Below are 24,195 nucleotides of genomic sequence, written 5' to 3' on the forward strand. Positions count from 1 at the left end.
GTTCCCAATGATTTTTTTTACAGCCAAAGAGGCAATGATTGCTTTAGCACCATCTGAATGGATGTGGAACAGTTTATGACCTCTAGCAGTTAATTGCAACCGACTGACAAATGGATCGGCCGAGTCCTGCTAGAACAGCTTGAATAATTGATAAAGTTGAATTCTAAATGACACGAAAGAAAGCCTAAGATTTTACCGAGGACAGGGGCCACTGCAGCGTTCAATTTCCTGTGCTAAGTGAAGCGAGTCGAGCTCACATACAGCAAAGCTATGATCAGCCTCCTGGTCACAAAGACTCCAGGTCGTTGTGGAATCATTACTGAGTTGTCAAGATGAAAAAATAGCACTGTCTTCCCAAACTGCTTTCTGCAGTGACGTGTGATAAACAGAATTAATCTCCACAATGATATCTTCTAATGTATGTCACGCAACGCTGAACATGCTTTTATGGGTCTCCGTAATCCTCCTTGCCTCCCCCCCCCCCGGAACGGTTTACATTAGCCAAGTCTTATCAGTGGGTTTTAGACCACATTTTACAAGAGTGAAGTTCACATTTTCCTTCCTATTTCATGGTGTTTTTTAATCATTTAGTGTCTCTGTGTTTAAATATACCTCTTACCTGGTTTTAAGGTTGTTTTGAGCTTGCCTGGAGAATGCTAGGTGCCCAGATTGAACCTTCCTCATTCTGTTCAAACTATATGACAATATGACTGTTCAACTTTGCTAGCCATGATGAAAGTTCATACTGTCAAGTGATTTCAACCCGGATTTAGAATTTGAGGGAAGCAGAGAGGAAGCTCAAAGTATGGTAAAGGAAAATTTTAAAAATTGTTAAAACTCAAAATGGAGTGTGGCAGGGTTGAGGCCTCCCCTGTAAATGAATGTAGGGCTCCTGATTTTCCATTCTGGGAATGGCAAATGCCGTTTTTCAGAACTACCAATTCTGTTTTTTTTTTCCCCCGTTTTTCAAAATGTCCAGTTCCGTTTTTTTCCTTTTTTACCAATTTATTAAGAATTAACAATGTAATTTGAACATAAATAACATTTTTACATTAAAAATCTACTGAATTCATTTTTTTTTTTTTTAATTGAAGTCAGGGCCACACAGCACACAGGCAGCGCTGTAGCACAGACAGACAGTCCATCACCGTAACGCCCACAAAACCACCTGCTTTCTCGTTATCCAATGATCCAAATAAACATACAAAAACGTCATCGCTGGGCTTCTGGGTAGTGTAGTTTTCAAAGCATTCCTTTTTTTTTTATATAGGAGAATAACAGCAGTAAAAGACGGATTGTGCAGTTTTTTTAAATTTTTTTAAAAAGGTGCAGCTGTAAAGCAGAATTCCATTCCCCTCTCTATTCCAATGTAAATTGTCATTTAAATTTAGATAGTTTAACAAACTACAAACTGAAAAGCATGTTTACAGTACCACATGAAATAAAAGATAAATAAAAGTAGAAAAATAAAGTGATAATGTAAGACCATGAGAAATGTACTAGTAGTAAGTATTCCCTAAAAACTAAGACAGGTTTAAAATAAAAGTTATGATAATATTTTGATTTGCCTGCCTCTATCAATGTTGGCAGTAATGTAGTGTACGAAACTCAGTCCAAAAATCCAACTGACTGAAGTGTGGATAGCTGGGAGGATAGTGACAATGTAGAAGCCATTTCCACACTATCTCTCCCCAGGGAGAGAATTGGGAAACAGCAATGAAAAAACTGGCTGTTGTCCACTGTGGCCGCGTTTAAGGCAAAACAAGCAGAAAATACAACAAGTGTTGGGGCTGCTACAATGGAAGTGACTGTTATATAGTCAAATTAGAACAAAGCCATGGAGGAAGACTAAAGCAATGTAACCTACAGGTAGTGGACAAAAAAATGGAAACACCTGGGTAAATGAGGGACACCAAGTATATTGAAAGTAAGGACTTCCATACAGGTGTGGTTCATGCGTTAATTAAGCAAATAACATCCCAACATGCTTAGGGTCATGTATAAAAATGCTGGACAGGCCTGGTTGCCTATAATTACGGCTAGCATGGCTGCAAGAGGAGACCTCCGTGACTTTGAAAGAGGGGCGATTGTTGGGGCGCGTTTGGCAGGAGCTTCAGTGACCAAGACAGCTCAACTTGCTGATGTTTCACGAGCAACAGTGTCTAAGGTGATGTCGGCATGGAGCGCCGAGGGAAAGACATCATCAGCAAAAGGCAACAGTGGGCGGAAGCGCATACTCCAGGATCGTGATATCTGTGCATTAATTCGAAGTGCAAGGCAAAACAGGCGAGCAACTGCATCAGTTGACTGCAAATTTCAACCTGGGGCGCGAGCAGCCAGTTTCATCAAAAACGGTCCGCCAAGAACTCCACAGAGCGGGATACCATACTGGCCCAGCGCCTAAGTGACTTTACATTGGTGTTTCCATTTTTTTGTCCACTACCTGTACTAATAAATGAACAAGTACTGGTATGTTAGTAACACAAGTATGTTATGTTACTAACATAGTCTACCTGCCTGGATTTCATGACACTTAACTAGTTGGTGCAGGTCGAGCAGGTGCCACATAGCAAATACAGTGAAGTTGGCCAGGCTGCTTCAAGACATCGGTCATCAGAGAGTAGCAATGGCAGAACGAAGAGACAGCTGATGTGGCCGCAAACAGTTAATTATTAACTGTAAAGACGGTTAGAGGGTTTGTCAGGTCTGAAATATTAATGACCGAATGGATTAACATACCTTTAAAAACCTTTCAGAATATTATGGAGTCTATGCCACTTCGTGTCAAGGCTCTTACCAGGGCAAATGGTTGCACAACACAATGATAGGTACGAGTCCTTCATAGTAAAAAAAAAAAAAAAAAACACCCACAAACAAATAAACAAAAACCATGACCGATATCCACTGTACAGTATTTGTAAATACAAGTAATTTGGACACAGCAAGACATTGATACTCTTAAAATGTCGTAACCAAGGTCCCGTCCCCACCCCCACCCCCGTCCCCACCCCCGTCCCCACCCCCCCCCCCCCCCCGTCCCCCCATGAATGCATCTGTCCCCTTGACAAGTAAGAGCAACTTAACAAAAACTGTGAGCTGTCATCTGAGTCAGCACCGACACCTGACAAAAGTAATGAATGAAAAACACTTTAATTTACTATCAAGTCATTTTAAGTAACAGGATTATTTCTGTATTAGTCAGATTCTATGACTGACGCTACAAGGCCAGAAATTAGATAGAAAAAGCGAGATGCTGCAAAAATAGGTCAGTGTGGGCTGAAACAGCTTACCACATACATGGCATACAGGGGTCTGATACAGTTAGTAGGGCTGTCAATCGATTAATTTTTGATTGGATAATTTATGGGCAGTCGCAAAACCAGGATTGCGTCATGCAATTTCTTTTTTTTTCCCCCAGGGCTATATACCGTATATCCAACCAAATTCATTACCCGCCAAACAGTTAACGATCGACTTAAAACATTGTATACAAACTTTTTTTATACATAGAACAATATGGCTGACATCAAGTGTAAGTGTTCGGAATTTCTTGAACGTCATCCGAGTGGTCTTGTTCCAAAAGATTGCCTTATTCAAGAGCACTATATTAAAAATGGACCAGTTCAGCTGACAGTTAATGAGAAACCAAACAACACTGGTGAGCGTGGCTTCCAGAGTTCCTGGTATGTATTAAATAAACGTTATGTGGTGCATTATGTAGTAGCCTATTTCCCTATAACTCTGGAACTATTGTACACAGCATTGTTTCTTTGCGAGCAGTGCCCATTTACTACATGTTTTGATACTGTTATTTTTTTATTTCTTGTTGTACATACTTAAATTATTATTGACAATCACAGTGACAGACTGGGGCTAAAAATAGGCCCAGGGATTTTAGAGCGCCCATGTTGACTGATTTTTCTGTGAGGTCTGCTTTATGTAAAAATATTTAAAAGAAAAGCGGATAGGCCTAGGCCTAATGTTTAATAAAAAATATGTTTATACATTTATACAATTGTGTTTATTATTATGTACATACATCTATTTGTGTTATTAATGTGTAATCTGTAAAATATCAACAACAAAAAACTAAATTAAACTTTAAAATAGGGCCTGCTTACTTTTAGGCCATACATAAGCAACAAGCCACACAAATAAGGAAGTATAACTATCAGAATGAGCAGACTTCGCAGCAGGATTTCATAAAATGTATAAAAAATATTTGGACATCCACCCTTCACGCATAGATCAACAAGTGGATTCCGAAGGTAGAGGCACCAAGGAAATAAAGTTGCTGCTGACATTTCTTGGCATTGTAGAGGAGCTATATTGCACAATAGAGGGAAGTGCATTGAGGCATGTACTTTTCTTGAAAAAACTAAGGGCCTCTCAAATACCAGGTGGAGCTGCAGGGCATAGTCTTTAAATGTTCTTGAAGACCATGTCATGCTGGAAGCTGCTGGAAGTACACTAGAAGAAATTGGGGAATCTACAAATGATGGAATACTCAGGAGGTACAGTTGCTGGGCTCACAGAGTGCATAAGTAAATTCAAATTCATTAAATGTGCCTGGTTGTGCTCAATCGAGTGATGGGAGATATAGACTAACTGAACAAGGTGCTACAGTCCTCCAACCTTGACATTCCTAATGCTAACAATATGATCAGCAGTCTGAAAACCAACATCCAAGACTAAAGAAATAATGAAATGTGGGCAGAGTTTCTATCAAAAGCTAAATCCCTTGCCAGCACCTTGGGCATCACAGCAGAATATGAAGAAAAGCTAAAGACGTAGGAGTGTCCACCAGAATTGATGAAAATCCAGAAACTAAAGTTGCACATTACTGCAGAAGACAACATGAAGACACAGTTATATTTCAGCACCTTGGACATGATCCAATGGCGCTCAACACTCGTTTTCATTCTGAGTTGACTGCTTTGGCCTATCTACTTCCACTTCACATGGGAAACCTGGAAGCAAACCATGAAGTTGAGTCTTTGGCCAGCAGATATCCACAGCTGGATTCCTTTGCAGCTGTGGCACAGTGGAGGTTGCTGAAAAAGTTGCCAGGCCTAAAGCTTACCACATCACTCAAAGGCCTATGCTCTAATTCCAAAGGAACACAAGGACCTTAAGGATCTCTATAAAATAGCCCTGACATTGCCTGTAACAACTGCCTCTGTAGAGAAAGGTTTTTCTAAGCTGTCTTTAGTGAAGACCAGGTTGCGCAACACCGTGACGCAGGACAGACTGGAGGCTCTGCTCCTGTCTTCTGTAGAGCAAGAGATCCTGATATCCCTCTCAGTGACAGGACACTGATGGAACATTTTGTTTATGCCAGAGGAGCAGAGGGAACTGAGGGAGAGAAGAAACGTTGCCTTTTATATCATTAGACATAAGGTAAGTTCAGAGATGTTTTATATTTGTTTTAATGAGAATCATGGGGTAGGTATTTACCTGAACACGAAATTACACTTGGCACTGGAAAGAAAAAAAAAAAAAAAACTTTTTTGGAAGTATTCATATTTTTGCCCCAGTGGCAAAAAAATTCTGGCTATGCCAGTGGCATTAGTTGATTAAAAATTGATAGATTAATCAGTGCACATTTTTAATAAAGGTAATGGTATTATAGCGGCTGTCTGCATAGTAATACTAAAAAAATCTATATAATAATAATAATAATAATAATAATAATAATAATAATAATAATGCCAATGGGAATTTGGAATTTAAAAGCATTTTTATTATTATTTTTATTTTATTACATGTAACACATTTTCACAGAACATCAGTTGTTTACATAGTTACGTACTTGGCTTCCTTCTGTACTTCTGCATCTAGCAGAACCTGAGGCACAGAAGAGATTAAGCCATTTGGAATCTTGTTACAGGTACCCGAGAACACTGTGGCTATTGACAAGTGATTCCTTAACATGCTGTTGCAGTCAGAAATTGGGAAAAAGTAATTCCACATAATTACCTCTACTTGAAGAATTGGTGCCTTCAGGTATTTCTGGTGCATACCTCCATTTTTTCTGAGAAAGTTCTTGAAAATGGATTCGTAACCAAATCAACTACAATGTCTCTGTTGTCTTATGACTTTTTTTTTTAATTTGTAAAAAGCAATTTGAAATATTACTTTGCAGTTCAATATAATTCTCAATAACTGATATAATTCTCAATACAATATAATTCTCAATAACTAATGATTGGACAGCTGTAAAACCGGGGCAGATCTTTGACTCTCCAATTGGTTAAACCTACTAAAGACCTTCAACTGTTTAGGTCCTGCCTCCGCTCACTTTTGACTGGACTGCAGTGGAGAAAAATGCAGGATCTTCTATTGGACGATTTTATTTTATATACTAAAATAGACCTGTGCGATTACATTTTTTAAAAATTAATCTGCGATCAACTCTTTAGTTGATTAAAATCGGTCCGATTAATTGGAGCAGCCCTAGTTTCTAGACATACCACATCCTGATATTCAGCTGTTATTTTTAGCTGTAGAACAGCAGGCTAAAACACACAAAAACATCCACCGAGCGGCTATTTAAGAGACAACTCCTTTATATAGAGCATCATTGTTTGACACATTCATTTTTAAGAAAGGAAACTGTACTATTTGATTAATATTCCACAGCACTACTCCTTTCAACCAAATGTAAACATCTCATTTTAAAGCAAAGTGGGACATAAATCATATAAGCCAAATTATAAAAATAATCTAGTTCCACTTATTTTATAAGATAACTGTTGAACTGTGTAGCCTAGGGCTTACGTGCATGGTTTAACTTCATTGGGTTCAAAGTTCAAATCCTGCTTCAAGCCAACAAGCTTTTTAAAGATCATGAAAGATCCTAACATTTGAGCTTGGATGTCCTGAAATCTCATAAATCCATACTGCACCATGAAACCCACTATCTCAAATTGATTGGAGGCTATTTCGATACACACAAAACGATGCTCAAAAGGAAGTTGACAGCTTTGCCATTCAAGTTGGAAATGGGAGTAAAGAGGGTGGATCCCAATAAACCATTTTACCAAGAGCATTAACTCTTTACCTTGTGCCAAAATAAGATTCAAACAAGACCAAGAGGAGGGTACTTCATGGTTGATTTCAACCTACAGCTTCTGGAAAAGACTATGGTCGACTGTATGCCCGTCACAGAACAGTCATTTCATGCATTGGTTCTTTATGAACAAAATATGTACAATATCAATCAGTTTGTATTTCAAGGTGTCAACAATGTAGAGCAATATTATGCAAAACGGAGGCGAATGCTTCATTTTCTCTTCCTAGATGGAATACCAAAAGATGCAGGTTGTACCACAAGGTCCCTGTGATAAGAAGCCTGATACAAACACAAGGGGGTACTGCACTTCTTGTAAAGTGAATTAAGTTAATTCCTTAACCCAGCACTGTTGGGACTTGAACACATTCGATCCCAGTGCATATAGACTTGAATAGTATTCAACTCCAGGGTTTTATAATGTGGAGCCAACAAAATCATACTTGAACAAGTTTGTGTAAAAAGGCACATTTCAGCTGCTAATCTAATCTGGTTATGCTTTAAAATGTAACTGAACTGGCTGAGATCAACCAAAATAAATTAGTAACAAAAGCAATTTTGTTGGAGTGGGGATGCCAGTTCACACATTTCTCTCCCATTGTCAATTTCTGTGCTAATGCATATACTACTCATTGATTTACAAGAAAACGATTACCTGTTCACATCACCTCAGATCAGAAGGAACAACAACATGTACTACAGTATGCCCTCTCTACCCCCTCTCCTCGCTCAAAGGGGCAGGCCTAGTTACAGTAGGCTTATTTTATACAAAATAAATGACTGCCTAACTAAAGATGGAGTAACAGCAGGCCCTTGTAAAGGTTAGCAAACTACAATTTACAATATTTTTAAAAGATAAAGGCCCTGGTCAAAGCTCATCTGGAACTGCATTGGGGATACTAGCGAACATGGCATGTATCCATCCCCACACCAAAAAGAACCCATCCATTGTAAACTAAGGAGTGAACCATTAATACTAAACTGGTTACATACAGAACAGAGCTTGATTACAATACTAGTCTCCATGGTCTCTCCACTGGATTTGTCAGCCACAGTAAAAGCTTGTGGTAATTCTGTACCTTCTAATACGAGATATAAAAACCTTGTAGGTATTCCTGGCATGCTGCTACAGAAAGGTCCCTACCCTAGACAACACAAAAAGCATCCAAGAGTTCTTGTTAAACCATTATGACAAACAGTATTACACAGACAAACCACACTATTTAAACCTTTTTCTAGAAAAGTTGTATCTTCAGGCCCAGCAAACATGATTTGCAGTGCTATTCAGCAACAGAGAACACATACTTTCTTGTTTCCAGTATGCGGCTCCTCTGACCTCACTTGCCCCACTGTCTATTGTAAGCACATCGCTTATGAATCTTTCAGTGAAAACACAAAACAATTCATTGCAAACAGTGAGTCTTCATAAAGTAGATATTTGTACAGTGCAGATGGGGGACACCTGGGTCGGCTGTACAATATGTATAATAGCTCAATACATACTAGTGAGGCATCATATATATGTGGGCGTGTGTATCCACTTGCTAGAGGTATTACCATTGAAAACAGTCTTCACTGCAGCACCTGAGTGAGTGGAATGAGTTTTACCTCACTTTTAAAAGTATATCCATAATAAAATAGTGAAAGCATAGGTACTCTAAAGCACTGAGTAAGAGGTATGTTAAAGCATGTTAAAAGCATATTAAATATGGCCAACTACAGTAAATGCATAGTCTAACCATGGGAAAAGTGCAAAAATACTGTGGGAAAACTGTCAAGTAGTTTTGTAACGATAGCAATTTATTTATCGATTGGGACCCCACGATAACAAAATCGATAATATTTTAATGAAATTCGAATATTCCATGAAATTAAAAAAACGTGTCTTGGTTATATTATCTTACTGTCAAGAACGTGATATGCGTCGTTACTTCTAAAAGTTACTGAGAATATGCGTCTGTGAACAAATACAGGATGATGATGCAGAGATCAAGAGTAACCTGCTTTGTTAATGTATTTTATACATACTATTTTGTTTTAAAATCAGTCCCAACTGTAGCCGCCTGTTTTGAGCGAAACTAACAATATTTAACAGTACTACGTTGTCACGTGCCTCTGTTTCAGATTTTTTTTTTTTACCTTTTCGTTTTTGAAGCAATGCACTATCTGCAACCTTTTTCGTTTTTGATTGCTGTCTGAGTCTAAATGCCGCTGGATCGTAGCCCTGCGTGGTTATTGGCTGCTGTTAAGCATCAAATCAATAAATCCTGTCCGGTTTTCTTTTTTAAACTGACACAAGCTTATACTCACATCAGGAACCTGGACCAATACACAATTTAATTGGATTTAAGTGCACAAAATTTACAGTTTTCACAGTGATTTCCATTACACGAGAGTAGATGTTAAAACTTCATGCTGATTTGAACTCGGCTCTCGCCAAGATAAGCACCAACTAAGACGTAGCTTTACAGTAAACTAATGTGATCCATATGTGTCTCCATCCATTTACGTTTCCTTCCATATGATGATGTAGATATCCTTCTGTCTGGTGTTAATGGCTGAAGTGTAATGCTGGCTCCAGGGATCAGCTTATTTTGCCTCCCTGGCGCATCAGCACACACAACGGCTGCGATGCTGGCTCCGGGGATCAACCACAATCCAGCCTCCCCAGCGCATCAGCATGACAACCGTCTGGATTGAGCTAAGTAGGGTACATCTCTGGGGTTTTCAAGTGGGCACCTTCCATCCTCAGTGTTTCGTCGACTAGCCCACGACACCTCAAGAGGGCTCGACGGTGATTCTGGCGTCCCAGCATCACCCCCCTCCGTCCCCCACTCAACTCAGCCCAGCTTACTTACCTGTACATCAGCGTTTCTTTCTTTCTATTGTGCTTGAGATCCCCAACCAGAATCTTTCCGTCTCAACCACAGCCAGTTGCTGCTCCTCTCTGCTGCTTCAGATAAGTTCTTCACTGTGCGACGCAACTCTTGGCCACTGAATCCGACATCTCTGAGAAACCGGGTTGTAGAGTGTGCCACAAATCCTCGACAACCCACTTCCACTGGGTAAACCCAAACTCTCCATCCTCGCTGTTCCGCTTCAGTGGCTAGTTGAGCATACCGCAGTTTCTTCCTCTCATACGCCTCATCTACAGCATCCTCCCATGGCACTGTTAACTCTACCAGGTGAACAAGGCGTGCTGATCCAGACCACAAGACAATATCTGGTCGAAGGTTAGTGGTGGCAATCTCAAGTGGAAAAATAAACAGTTGACCAACATCTGCCAGCATTTTCCAGTCTCTAGCAGCTTCCAGTTGTCCTGGGCGAGGATTGGTTTTAACACCTTTTCTTGGTGGTTGCTCTCCTGGGCGGAGGAATGTTGTCTTTTGTGTGTAATGTTTTGATGGAACAGGTGACAACTTATTGGTCATGTTACGCTTGTCTTCCAATGCTAAGGCCAAACATCGCAGCACCTGGTCATGGCGCCAAGTAAACCGTCCTTGGCTAAGAGCCACCTTACATCCTGTCAAAATGTGCCTTAATGTTGCAGGTGATGAACACAAAGGACATGAGGGATCCTCTCCTACCCAGAGGTTTAGGTTCTGTGGTGATGGGAGAACATCATATGTTGACCTGATGAGGAAACTGATCCTGCTCTGTTCCATTGACCATAGGTCTTGCCAGCCAATCTTGCGTTGTTCCACACTCTCCCATCTCATCCATTCTCCCTGCTTGGCCTGGGAAATGGCCTTTATACACCTCATCCTCTCCTCCTGCTTTTGCACCTCGTTGACTACCAGCTTCCTCCTTTGAGCTGGGGCTGCCTTGTGCCATGTAGGAGGAGCTGAACTGAAACCAAGACCCCCTCTTCCATGCTGAACTTGCCCCATGATATCACCAACTCGAAGGGCAGCCTTTGCATCTTCCACAGCTTTCTTTGCCGCCCACTTTCTTCCAGTTTTCAACACAGGTGCTGCCTCCCTTACGCATTTATCGCGTGACTCTACTAATGTCATTTCCAGTCTGACCTTGGCGCACTTAAACTCCTCGGTTAGAGCAGAGACTGGTAGCTGCAGTATTCCTTTACCATAAAGTCCCACTCTGCTGAGGCAGCGTGGAACTCCCAACCATTTCCTGATGTATGAACTGATTAAAGCTTCCAGCTTCTCTACTGTTGTCAAAGAAACCTCGTACACAGTCAGTGGCCACAGCAACCTCGGCAGTAGACCAAACTGAAAGCACCAGAGTTTTAGTTTACCTGGTAGAGCGTGAAATAGGTAGGGCCTTAGTAATGTACAGTAGAAGTGTAAGCGAATCCACGTGGGTGAAAATCTTCTCTGAGCACTCCAGTATTCCCCCCATTATTGGTTGCGACATGGTACGTAGATTGATTAGGCCATACATGTATGAAAGAGATATTATACATATTAAAAGTATGGTGACGCGAAATAAAATGATCAGCCAGAGTTGTCGCTGTCGAAAGTTCTGTTGCAGGAAAGGGGAGGCTACCCCTAATGTACTGTTTGGAAAAATGACCATATAGTTGTAGTCACTGAAGATTATGCAAATCTAAGTAGCAATGCAAAGTCATGTAAAGTTTTGATTAAAATATGACGGCAAAAAGTGAAATGCATCTCTGCAGCCGCGTCACACCGGAAGGGATTGCTGCTTTCGCTGGCAGAAGCTGGGCCACGTAATCCATAAATTGTAACCAACAGCAAATTAATAAGAAATGAGAGATTTAATTATTTCCATGTGAATAGGCTATAATGTTAATGTAGTTTTCAAACCTATTTTTATTTTATTTTTTCTCTTAATTAACCATTATGTTTACCCTGGAAATTTGTCAGATTTTACACAAAGCAAGGCAGGAATATGAAAATTGGAGAGTGCTATATTTAAATGCCAATGTATTTCTCAAAAGTGTCTTAAAACATTGGGATTTGTTTGAATTGGTTCTTTATACCATGCTCGTTTTTAAGCATTTTAACTCAATAACGATCGATAATCATCGTTAGAATTTGCACCATAATCGATGTCAACATCAGGGCTCGATTTACAACACTAGTTATAACGTTACAGTAGTTACCAGACTACAGACACTTTTCATCAATCGTGTTTCCTTTAAAATATCTGCATATTTCTAATTAAGACCGACAAGGGGACAGTGATAAAATTTCAACCTAAAACACCTCATGCTGATTTCACACAGTTTTTTTTTTTTTCTTTAAGGAGTCTTATGTACCCCCAGTTTAAGAGATCTGCAACCACACAATGGTACTACTACTGGGCAGCTGAGCAACATTAGTCACTGGATTAAATCACAGGTGCAGGACAACTGAGACGAAGAACGAAGAGAGCTGGAGAGTTGACACTTCTTCACCATATTTTATTGCAGAGAATAATCACTCAAGATATATTGCAAACAGTTAGAACAAATGGCAGAGAAGTGTGGTTATGAATTCCAACAGCCCAATTATAACGCCTGGTTTTATTTATAACAGTCATGTTTCTCCTGAAAAGCTACAAAACGTTATTATTATTTATTTAGGTATTGATTTGTTTTTATTAAAAATGCTATTTCAGTCATAGGAGAAAGAATTGAAACAATTATCACTTCTCTGTCACAAAATAAGTTAAGTGCTCCGCCTGGCCTAGTCCACGCATTCTTTTTGCTTCTACAGGAAAAGCAAGAGAGGCATCACTGCTGCTTGCTAGTGTATTCATTCACAAAAGAGAGAAAAGAAAATGACACGTCCTTGCTTGGGAGTTATTTTAGGGAGCAAATTAGCTGGATGTCTGGAACAAATTTCCCTGAAATGAGAATGTGCCTGCTGTGCAAAAATCTCCCCCTGCATAGCAGATTTTGCTAATGAAAGAGACGCTTGCTTTTGTTGCAGACACCTGCGGGGCTACCGTGCAAACTAATGCCTCAAAAGAGACTGGGCGTCTTCATCCAGTTACTGTGGCTGTGCTAATAAGAAAACGAAGTGGAGCAGGTTTGCCATTTGAGAAACCAAATTGTGCTCAGGTACTAATGTACTGTGTATTTTCAGTCTTTATTTCCTGATAATGCATTTTGCAATACAGTTTACATGCAATGCATTTATCAAATGTATTACTTCATTTTCTTAGTCCCTAGAAGTTGATGTTTATTTTGTCCCTTAAAAGGAGTATGGTAAGTGGCTTCAAAATAACTTTGTTTTATGAATTTTCCATGACTAGCAACAAGGTGTATTTTATATAAAATGTTGTCAATTTTAAAATTAACTTCTTGGAATGCCTTTCCTGAAAAAGACAAATACATTTAAAAGCATATACATTTTTCAAATGACAGATACCAGCATTGCACTGATGAAAAGGAAGTAGCAGGGTTCAAAAAAAAAAAAAATACACGTCCACGTGTTGCTACAACTGTTTAACATACCTGTAATTTTTTTTTATTGTTAACATCCTGACAACTTTTTACACTGATAACTTTAAAAGCTCTTTTCAAAATGGCTGCTCTAGTGCACTGAAAGTGCAAACACTATTGCCCACATTGTCAAACAGGTAACACAGCAATAATGATCTGTGATGTGATATGGAAAAGAAAAGCCAGAACACTTTAGTTTTTTTTTTTTTTTTTAAATCACTCTTCCTAAAGTGATTTAGAAGACAGATCTAAAACCCAGCGCACTAGAGCGGCCATTTTGAAAAGAGCTTTGAAACAGACTGTAAAGTTATAAGTGTAAAACGTTGTCAGGATGGTAACAATGAAAAGAAAAATTACAGGTACATTATTTATACAGCTGTAGCAACTACATATTTATTACTCTTGAAGCCTGGTTTACTTAATTAGGCTCCGAGCAGGCTTGTTTAATTGGGAGTTATTTTCCTGTGCAACACAATTTGCAGCTTGCGAAGAGCAACCCACGAACATGTGCTCTCCCACTCTACCTCTGTATAACTGAAGCACTTCTGTGCAGGTTTAAGAGGATACAGGATTTACAAATCTGCCAAAATACACCTGCAGAGGCAAAAGAATTGTACACCCACATCTCGATCTTACCAGAGCGAGTTTCATAGTTTTATTCCAACGTACAAAAAAATAAATAAAAAAAAAAAAACATTTTAGAAGCATCAGAACACAGTTATGATAACAGAGACAAGCACCCTTCAAACATATCAAATACCTCCTCTTCCCTTAAACCAGTGCTCTTCGATCACTTGCTTTGAACACACTTCACATGTAAAGGGCAGAAAAATGAAATAGATTTACAGAAAAAATAATAAGCCAGCATTTAGCTTGTTTACCCATATCAAAGGGTTATGGGGTCAAAACATGTTTTACATGATTATATATCAGATGTTGATTATGTAACTGACACACATAGTTTGAAGGCAGCCTCAAACGTGATTTGAGCTGATCCAAGAGGAGCTTTATAATGTAGGGATTTTAGGAATAAGAAAAAGCAAATGACACACACACACACACACACACCAGTCAGCAACACATCCCTTTGTTGGGAACTTTCCCCTTGGTTTAAGGGCTGCTGGAACAGTTTGCTTCCAGGTTTCAGCAATCACCCTGTGTATATTCTCCAGCTGTACACAATCCTTTCCTACTTATTTGAGTCAAAGCGTTTATTGTGTAAACATACTGCATTGAATTGACCGATTCACCATAGATAAAAGGTCCCTACCTGGCTTCTTAATACTGTTGTCTTAGCTACTGTAACTAGTATTTTCATTACCCAGTGAGTGCTTACACCTCTAGACTAGTCTCGTCATGTTGCATCTCTCATTCACCCATAGTGGATTGCCTAAGCATAGGAATGCTAGTACAGTAAAGGCATCATTTAATGATACGATACATTAAGTAGGAGATGTAGTGGTTCACTATACCACGTGAAGCATATGTACATATTACAGTATCATTAAAAGCAGTTAACAAGATGCAGGTACAATTGTAAGTCACATACAGACGTGCTCAAATTTGTTGGTACCCCTCCACAAAAAATGAAGAATGCACAATTTTCTCTGAAATAACTTGAAACTGACAAAAGTAATTGGCATCCACCACTGTTTATTCCATATTTCATAGAAATCAGACTTTGCTTTTGATTTTTTATTCAACATAATATTGTAAATAAGAAAACAAATGAAAATGGCATGGACAAAAATGATGGGACCGCTAACCTAATATTTTGTTGCACAACCTTTAGAGGCAATCACTGCAATCAAACGTTTTCTGTAGCTCTCAATGAGACTTCTGCACCTGTTAACAGGTAGTTTGGCCCACTCTTCCTGAGAAAACTGCTCTAGCTGTCTCAGGTTTGATGGGTGCCTTCTCCAGACTGCAAGTTTCAGCTCTTTCCATAGATGTTCGATAGGATTCAGATCAGGACTCATAGAAGGTCACTTCAGAAGGCCACTTTATATCCTGTTGGAGGACCCATGACCTGCGACTGAGACAGAGCTTTCTGACACTGGGCAGTACGTTTTGCTCCAGAATGCCTTGATAGTCTTGAGATTTCATTGTGCCCTGCACAGATTCAAGGAACCCTGTGCCAGGCGCAGCAAAGCAGCCCCAAAACATAACCGAGCCTCCTCCATGTTTCACTGTAGGTATGGTGTTCTTTTCTTTGAAAGCTTCATTTTTTCGTCTGTGAACATAGAGCTGATGTGACTTGCCAAAAAGCTCCAGTTTTGACTCATCTGTCCAAAGGACATTCTCCCAGAAGGATTGTGGCTTGTCAATATGCATTTTAGCAAATTCCAGTCTGGCTTTTTTATGTTTTTCTTTCAAAAGTGGAGTCCTCCTGGGTCTTCTTCCATGGAGCCCACTTTCGCTCAAAAAGCGACGGATGGTGCGATCAGAAACCGACGTACCTTCACCTTGGAGTTCAGCTTGTATCTCTTTGGCAGTTATCCTTGGTTCTTTTTCTACCATTCGCACTATCCTTCTGTTCACTCTGGGGTCGATTTTCCTCTTGCGGCCGCGCCCATAATATTTGCAACTGTTGTCACAGGAACATCAAGCTGCTTGGAGATGATCTTGTAGCCTTTACCTTTACCATGCTTGTCTATTATTTTCTTTCTGATCTCCTCAGACAACTCTCTCCTTTGCTTTCTCTGGTCCATGTTCAGTGTGGTGCACACAATGGTACCAAACAGCACAGTGACTACTTTTCTCCATTTAAATAGGCTGAATGACTGATTACAAGATTGGAGACATGTGTCTAATTAAATAAACTAATTAGTTTGAAATATCTCTATAATTCAATTATTTATTATCTTTTCTAAGGGGTACCAACAAATGTGTCCAGGCCATTTTAGAATATCTTTGTAGAATAAGCAATAATTCATCTCTTTTCACAGCTTCTTTGCTTTATTCTATGACATACCAAAGGCATGCAAGTATACATGAGAAAATAGCTTTTAATTTCATCACTTTTCAGGAGGAATGAAGCATTATTTCAATGAGCTGTAAGGGTACCAACAAATTTGAGCACGTCTGTACGAATGGGTAGATATAAACTTACACTATATCCATGTGGCCAGGGTATTTCCCTGAAGGAGATAACAAAAGGGATCCAGATCGGTATCCATTCATAAATACAGCCAGATGGCAACCCTTGAGTTGGCATAATTTGTGTTCGGAAGAACTTCTCTGTTAGCTTGACTGTCCGAGTGGGTCAGTGCGTCAATCCCTTGCTTCATACTGTATGAATTAAGCTCAGTTTATATCCCGATGAAGATGGGCTGTCAGTTAAACCAAGGTTTGACCATTGGCAAGAATACAGTAAAATTGTAGAGTTACGATGCACACTGAAGTTGTGTTGCTTAGTAGTAAGCTAAGTGGTTGAAGAAGCGAGAAATGCAGATTGCTTCTGGTGTTATCTGATTAAGTTAGTTGTAGACAACTCTTAAGCAAATCTGTAGGTAGCAAAAGGGATGTGACTGTACAAGGCTGTTTATCCTTCAAAAGTTAATGTTAAGGTTACTGAGGAGCTTATAAATTCTGACAAATCTACATCTGATATATAAAAAACAAACTGACAATATAGTATTCTGTTATATAAACCAAGTTATTCAAGAAAAAACAAACTGATAATTAGCTGGCAGTGACTTACTCTAGTTCTCTGGAGGCAGATTCACCACAAGTCAGGTTACTACAGCAAGACACCTTATCTGGCCTATGGTACTCAACTCTAAAACAAGGAGGTTTTTCTTATTAGATAAAAGTTGTTGGACAGCAACCAACCTTCTCAACTCTCAATTAAGGGCACTTTTTTCAGCCCTAAATTCCTTCCAAGTAACATTAATGCCACCCTCTAGCAAATATTATTGCCACCAATTTCTGTTACATTACCTCTCTAAGAACTACCAACCACCTTTATAAAATAAAATAAAAAAAACATGAAAAACTGGATTGAGAAAAAAAAAATTGAAAACTGAGTGAATAAAAGAAAACTTACAAAAATAGTATCAAGAAAAATGGCTGTTAAAGTGTCAACCAGTTGAATAAATTATCTAATCAAAATAAGGGTTTTAAAATAATTAAATTATACTAATTTGTTACAAGAAATTGCATGGCTCTTCAGAAGTAAGGCCATCCCACTATAATCGGACACATTTTATTTGATCCCTTGACTAGGTGGCTAGGTAAACAATGTGCTTATAATAATGAGCTTTTCCACAACCAGTTATTACCAGTGTTACATTTCAGTGTAGCTACCCACAATGCACAGGAATGCCTGAACAGCCGTACATTTTTAATACTGACCCTGCTTAAGAGATCTAATTTTCTGCCCTTGATGACAGCGATTGGCAGGAGCCTTTTATCCCCATTTTCATTGACAATTCAAATACAAGTGACACCCACAAATCCTACAGGACTGTAACAAAAGCAGCTACTCCCTAAAAGGGGAAGCTATAAATGCGTCTCCCCGGTAGAAAGCTGCTGTAAAACCCACCAAACTAAATTATTAATATTCTGTGAAAGCAAGCTAAGTAACGTTTAATACCCTGCCTTCGTTTACAGCATCCACGTGTCCCGGCTAGACCATCTATTTTAATTGGGTTTGCCCTCTGAGGCATAAAAATAAATCCATTAAGACAAAACACAATGGATTGGGAATTAGGTTAGGGTTTGTACATGAATGCCAGGAAAATAAAATTGTGGGAAAAGAGATTAATGTTGCCGAAATGCATATTTTATTATTCCTTCGAGATCCTTCTCCCTGAAGAAGCTTAGTATTATTTGAGCACATTCCTCAACTACAGTATTAGAGATTCTCATTTTTCACCTTGATGTATAAAGAAGCATGCTGCAAATCAGACTCAAACTGATCAATGACCCAAGACATATGAACAAATATATCAAAACAGCTGTAAAAAAGGAGTTTAGATTTGCAACAGTATTGCACAAGAGACAGCATAAATACTGCAAGCCAGAGGGTGTTCTACTTCTCATCTAATCGTACCCATTGATGTTGCATCAACTTACATATTTATGGGTTTCAGTACACTAACCCAAAACAGACTATCCTGTAATGAGCAGAACACCCTGGTTTAGGTATGACATTAAGTACTTGGCATAATAAACATCCAAGCACAGCACATATTGTTTCCATGCCAACACACACATTGCCATGCATTGCTCAAGGTCAAGTGAGGATCCATCATTACAATGAAAACAAATAAATAGTTTTGTTTCCTAATGAAAAATGAACCTTGGAACATCTTTTGCACAGTGTTTTAATGGATTCTTATTTAGTTTTTAATTTAGTGTGCCATACCAGTACTGTGAGGCAAACTGGCCACTTTGTATTATTGATATATTAAAAGACATGTCTACCCCTACTGTCTACTTACTCAATCAGAACTCAATTTTCCCAGTTCCAGATTAGGCCTACTTCTTGGATGGTAAGACTTCTTAGGCTCAGAAAAATGTAATGTCTATGAATATGACATCACATCACATCAAAGTGCATCCAAAAAAAGCTAGCTTCTTTCTCAAGGTTTATTTATGACAAGTTGCAACAGTGTACTTTGCTTACCATTCCAGCATTTGGGAACAGTGTGTATCATTCTACGAGAACTTGACCCTGGTTATGTTCAATGGACTGGACATGAATATTCAGCAGTCTTTGAAGTCAACAAAGAGACCCTTCCTCTTTGAAAAGAGTTGCACAGTCATGCACCCTCATCACGGTCTTTGAAACCACACAGGAAACCGCCAAATTGGGCCACAGCATGAGAAAATGCGTCACAGTGAAAGTCACTCTTTGAAACAAACCTTAGTACCACCTTTAAAAGATCTGCAAGGCATATCCACAGCAGACTGGTTTGAAAAGTGCAACAGGCCTACAGAATATACAAATATAATAAAAGTGTACCAAAGGCATACGGCCGATGTTTGGTAAAAAATGACGTTTTTAGAAATTAACTTCAATTCTGAACACCAACCATAGGCCCAAAATAGTTTTTATGAAGCCTCTTTCTTTCATTAGAACCCTTCCCAGACCCACGCAGGACTAGGCAAACATTATTCTCTTACCTTATACACTTGTCCATATGTCCCATTTCCAACAAGCTCTACCAATTCAAAGATACCAGCAGGGTCCTGAGGATTTAATAAAAAAGACAGTGTTAGAGGAGCAGGGAAAGCAAATAAAATGCAACAAAATACACAATCTCCAAATTAAAAAGCATGTCCAAGCTTTATTCTAAAAACAATTAAATACATAAATAAAATTAAATAAATAAATAAATAAATAAATAAATAAATAAAACACAGTGCGATACATTTGGTGAAAAAGTAAAAAAAAGATTCTTATTACACCAAAGAACAACTCTCAATTGGAAAAATTTTATTAGCTTGTAAAAATGACTGGCATAAATGAAATTACAGTTTTTTTATATATAAAAAGGACAGGCTGTCGGTTACCTAGCAACATATTTCTAATACTAAAAAACAACATACTTGCACTTAAACATGTCTCCAAGCATGAAAAACTAAAATATAATAAAAGATGCATGACTTCATATGTTTACTTTGGAAATAACAGGGCATGTCAAAGCTTTGTTGCTTTTTATTACCTTTCAACAACAGGAGAAAAATATGACAACATTTCCACTCATCACCACATTAAATACCTGGCTTCCTTGAAAGTTAGCAGCTTTAAAATATCCAAATTACAGGACAAATAGGTTTACATTTGACATGCTTATTTTTCAGAGCAAAGAGTATTACCACACTTATTACGACAATTTAGGGTATCAATTTACTATCATGGCCTGTCAACACTTTGGTTCTCGCAGTATCTTCAACCCTCTCTACTCCTGTGTCAATCCACAGGAGGTTAATGGTATACAGTAGGCTGCTTAGTTAAACAGTATTGGTGGTTTGTCAAATCTGAGAGAACAGCATCTCAAAATCTTTTGCGTTTTCTTTTTTCTTCCCTTCCCTCCTCCCCCTACAGCAAACAGTCCTCCAGCAGAAACACAGCTTCACTCAGCTGGTACTGACACAGCTGTAAGTACAGAAGCAGAAGAATCTCACACACTGATCCCAACAGCTGAACACCACTGGGAAATGGAAACAGGTTATTTTCCCACCTCCTCAGGGAAATGTCCGTGTATAAATGCATTTCCTTTGGGGAAGTGTTTTTTTTTTTTTAAATTAAAACAGAGAAGAGCAAAGATAACCCGTAGTGCACAAGGGAAGTGAACTGGTGTGTCAGTTCAAACAGCATACTTCAAAGGAAGGTATGAACTGTACTACCTTGAATGCCCAAAATAAACTTCCTCTATGTGAGCAATTGTAAACCTTCATACAGCTTGTCAGGAGCAGCTTGTCATGTTATTGAGTTAGAAAAAAGTGGACATGTCACAACCCATCGATGCAAGAAAGATTCCTGTGCTATCAACAGCAGCTGGAACATAAGAGAAGCTAGGGCAGATGTGTAAAACCATCTGACCTGCAGTGGTATTCACCCCCTACCAATAATGTCACATTTTGTTGAATTACAAATAATGTGTGCACAGTTTTTCAAACAAACTTTTTTTATTCAAAGCTATAGTGGTTAAACTGAACACTGTTATATGAGGAGGAGGTTAAATGTCTGCAAAACTTGCAAAGAAAATGTACAAAATGAAATTTACTGGTTGCATAAGTATTCAGCCCCTTAAGTCAGTACTTCGTAGAAGCACCTTTTGCAGCAATTGCTGCAGTCTTTTTGGATAGGTCTCTACTAACAGTAGGATGGTGAAATCTTTGCCCATTCTAATTGGGAAAATTGCTCCAGTTTTGATAAGTTTATTGGGGATCGTTGATGGACTGTAATCTTCAAGTCTCGCCATAAATTTTAGATTGGATTCAAGTCAGGACTTTGACTGGGCCAGTCAAGAACATTAATTCTCTTCTTGTTCACCTACTCCAGTGTGGCTTTGGCTTTGTGCTTCGGGTCATTGTCCTGTGAATTTCCTCCCCAGTTTTAGAGACTTGGCTGACTCGAACAGGTTTTCCTAAAGGATTCGCCTGTACTTTGCACCATCTATTCTCCTCTCTATCCTGACAAGCTCCCCAGTCCCTACTAAAAGAGAAGCATCCTCATAACATGATGCTGCCACCACCATGCTTGACAGTTGGGATGGTGATGACTGGGTGATGTGCAGTGTTGGGCTTGCGCCAGACGTAGCGCTTGGAATTTAGACCGAAAAGTTCAATTTTTGTCTCGTCTGACCACAAAACCTTTTTCCACATGTCTGCAGTACCATCTACATGCTTTTTCGCAAACTCCATACGTCCTTTAAGATGAGGCTTTTTGAGTAATGGTTTCTTTCTTGCCACCTGTCCGAAAAGGCCTACTTTCTGTAGTGACTGGCTTATTGTTGATGTATAAACACTGACTCCCATCTCAGACACAGAACTTTGCAGATCTCTCAAGGTCATTGTTGGCTTCAGAGTGACTTCTCGAACCGGTTCCCTGCTTGGACGGCTGCTCAGTTTGGGAGGGCGACCTGATCTGGGTAGTGTCTGGGTGGTATGATGCACCTTCCACTTCTTAATGATGGACTTCACTGTGCTGATAATCAGCGCCTTTGAAATTTTCTTGTACCCTTCTCCTACTCTGTGCCTCTCTACCACTTTATCCCTGACTTGTTTCGAAAGCTCCTTGGTCTTCATGGTTCCTTTGTTAGATCACTATGTGAGTTGCAGCTTGAAAGTCTTTATATACCTGAGGGAAATTATCTAAGTTAAACCACTTTGAGTACACACAGGCTGAAACCATTTCACTAATTTTGTGACCTTTCAAACAAATCATTTGCACCCGAGCTGATTTAGGGCTGCAGTAGCAAAGGGGTTGAATACTTATGCAACTGAGATCTGTTTTTCTCTGTAAATCTAACTTATTTATATTCTATATGCATTTTTTTACTTTATAAATCAATATTTGGTGTGACCACCCTTTGCCTTCAAAACAGCATCAACTCTTCTAGGTACACTTGCACACAGTTTTTGAAGAAACTCGGCAGGTAGGTTGGCCCAAACATCTTGGAGAACTAACCACAGTTCTTCTGTGGATTTAGGCAGCCTCAGTTGCTTCTCTCTCTTCATGTAATCCCAGACAGACTCTCTGATGTTGAGATCAGGGCTCTGTGGGGGCCATACCATCACTTCCAGGACTCCATGTTCTTCTTTACGCTGAAGATAGTTCTTAATGAACTGTATGTTTGGGGTCGTTGTCATGCTGCAGAATAAATTTGGGGCCAATCAGATGCCTCCCTGATGGTATTGTATGATGGATAAGTATCTGCCTGTACTTCTCAGCATTGAGGAGACCATTAATTCTGACCAAATCCCCAACTCCATTTGCAGAAATGCAGCCCCAAACTGCAAGGAACCTCCACCATGCTTCACTGTTGCCTGCAGACACTCATTCGTGTACCGCTCTCCAGCCCTTCAGCGAACAAACTGCCTTCTGCTACAGCCAAATATTTCAAATTTTGACTCATCAGTCCAGAGCACCTGCTGCCATTTTTCTGCACCCCAGTTCCTGTGTTTTCGTGCATAGTTGAGTCGCTTGGCCTTGTTTCCACATCGGAGGTATGGCTTTTTGGCCGCAAGTCTTGAAGGCCACTTCTGACCAGACTTCTCCGGACAGTAGATGTAGTTTTACTTTATCTCTAACTTCTATAGAATGCTCTTTGCTCTTCATTTTCCTTCAGATTCACACCCTGACCAATGATCCTTCCAACAGTGGGGTTTTTATCCAGAAAATGTGACAGCAACTTTAATGGTTCACAGGTGGAGGCCAATGATAAGGTTAGGGCAATTTCTTTCATTGGTGTAAACTGGGAGCTTCCACAGCACAGGGGATGAATACTTATGCAAGCAAGATATTTCAGTTTTTTATTTTTCTTAAAAATATTTCCCAACATAAAACCAATGTCACCTTACAATAATTGATTTTGAGTTGCAGTGTTTTAAAATAAAATATCAAACAGAACGAAATTTCAATGTACCATTTGTAATTCAGTAATATGAGAGAATTGGTCAGCGGTCTGAATACTTTTGCAAGGCACTGTATATATATATATATATGGCCAAGCCAGCCACTATCTGTGTGGAAATAGTACACGCTTTCATGAGCAAAAACAGCTTCTTACTTTATATTTACAAAAGAGATATGGGGCTGTATACATCAGTACTGTGAACAAGCAGATTACAGCACAAGAAAATGCAAAATGCCATCATTGTGAGATTCTCAATATGCCCTCACAAATGTATGCTAAGACATTTCAATATCAATTTGTATTACAGTAAGAAAGCCACCTGCAGTGTAGCTCAAAACTATTTTTACATAAGTAATAACATTGGCTCTTCTGTTTGAAGCCAAGTGCGACTATAAAAAGTGTTCTCACAACTGCCAATTTGACGGATTACATTCTTGGCAGGAGAGCATATCAAAAGGGAAAAAGTAACCAGTACTTACTGGGTAGAGCTCTAGAAAGAAATATAAAATATTCCCTCAAGGTGAAATTGCTTCATAAAAATGACTATTTATAGCTACTGTCTTAACAGGGAGGAATACAGATACAACTTGTGCTGAATGCAGTTCCATGTTATC

At 39.2% G+C, this 24,195-nt stretch overlaps 1 protein-coding gene across 11 annotated transcripts in view; it reads right to left on the reverse strand.

Annotated features, from left to right (window-relative positions):
- The window catches only part of LOC117416497 (TRAF2 and NCK-interacting protein kinase), a 146,235-nt gene that overhangs the window by 109,992 nt on the left and 12,048 nt on the right, over positions 1 to 24,195 (reverse strand). For all 11 annotated transcript variants that reach the window (XM_059034582.1, XM_059034583.1, XM_059034580.1 and 8 more), the window contains exon 2: positions 19,620 to 19,685. In XM_059034582.1, coding sequence (XP_058890565.1) covers positions 19,620 to 19,685 — 66 coding nt within the window. The remainder of the gene's footprint in view (positions 1 to 19,619; positions 19,686 to 24,195) is intronic.

Source organism: Acipenser ruthenus, chromosome 12 (genome assembly GCF_902713425.1).
Source record: "Acipenser ruthenus chromosome 12, fAciRut3.2 maternal haplotype, whole genome shotgun sequence".
In the NCBI taxonomy this organism is placed as follows: Eukaryota; Metazoa; Chordata; class Actinopteri; order Acipenseriformes; family Acipenseridae; genus Acipenser; species Acipenser ruthenus.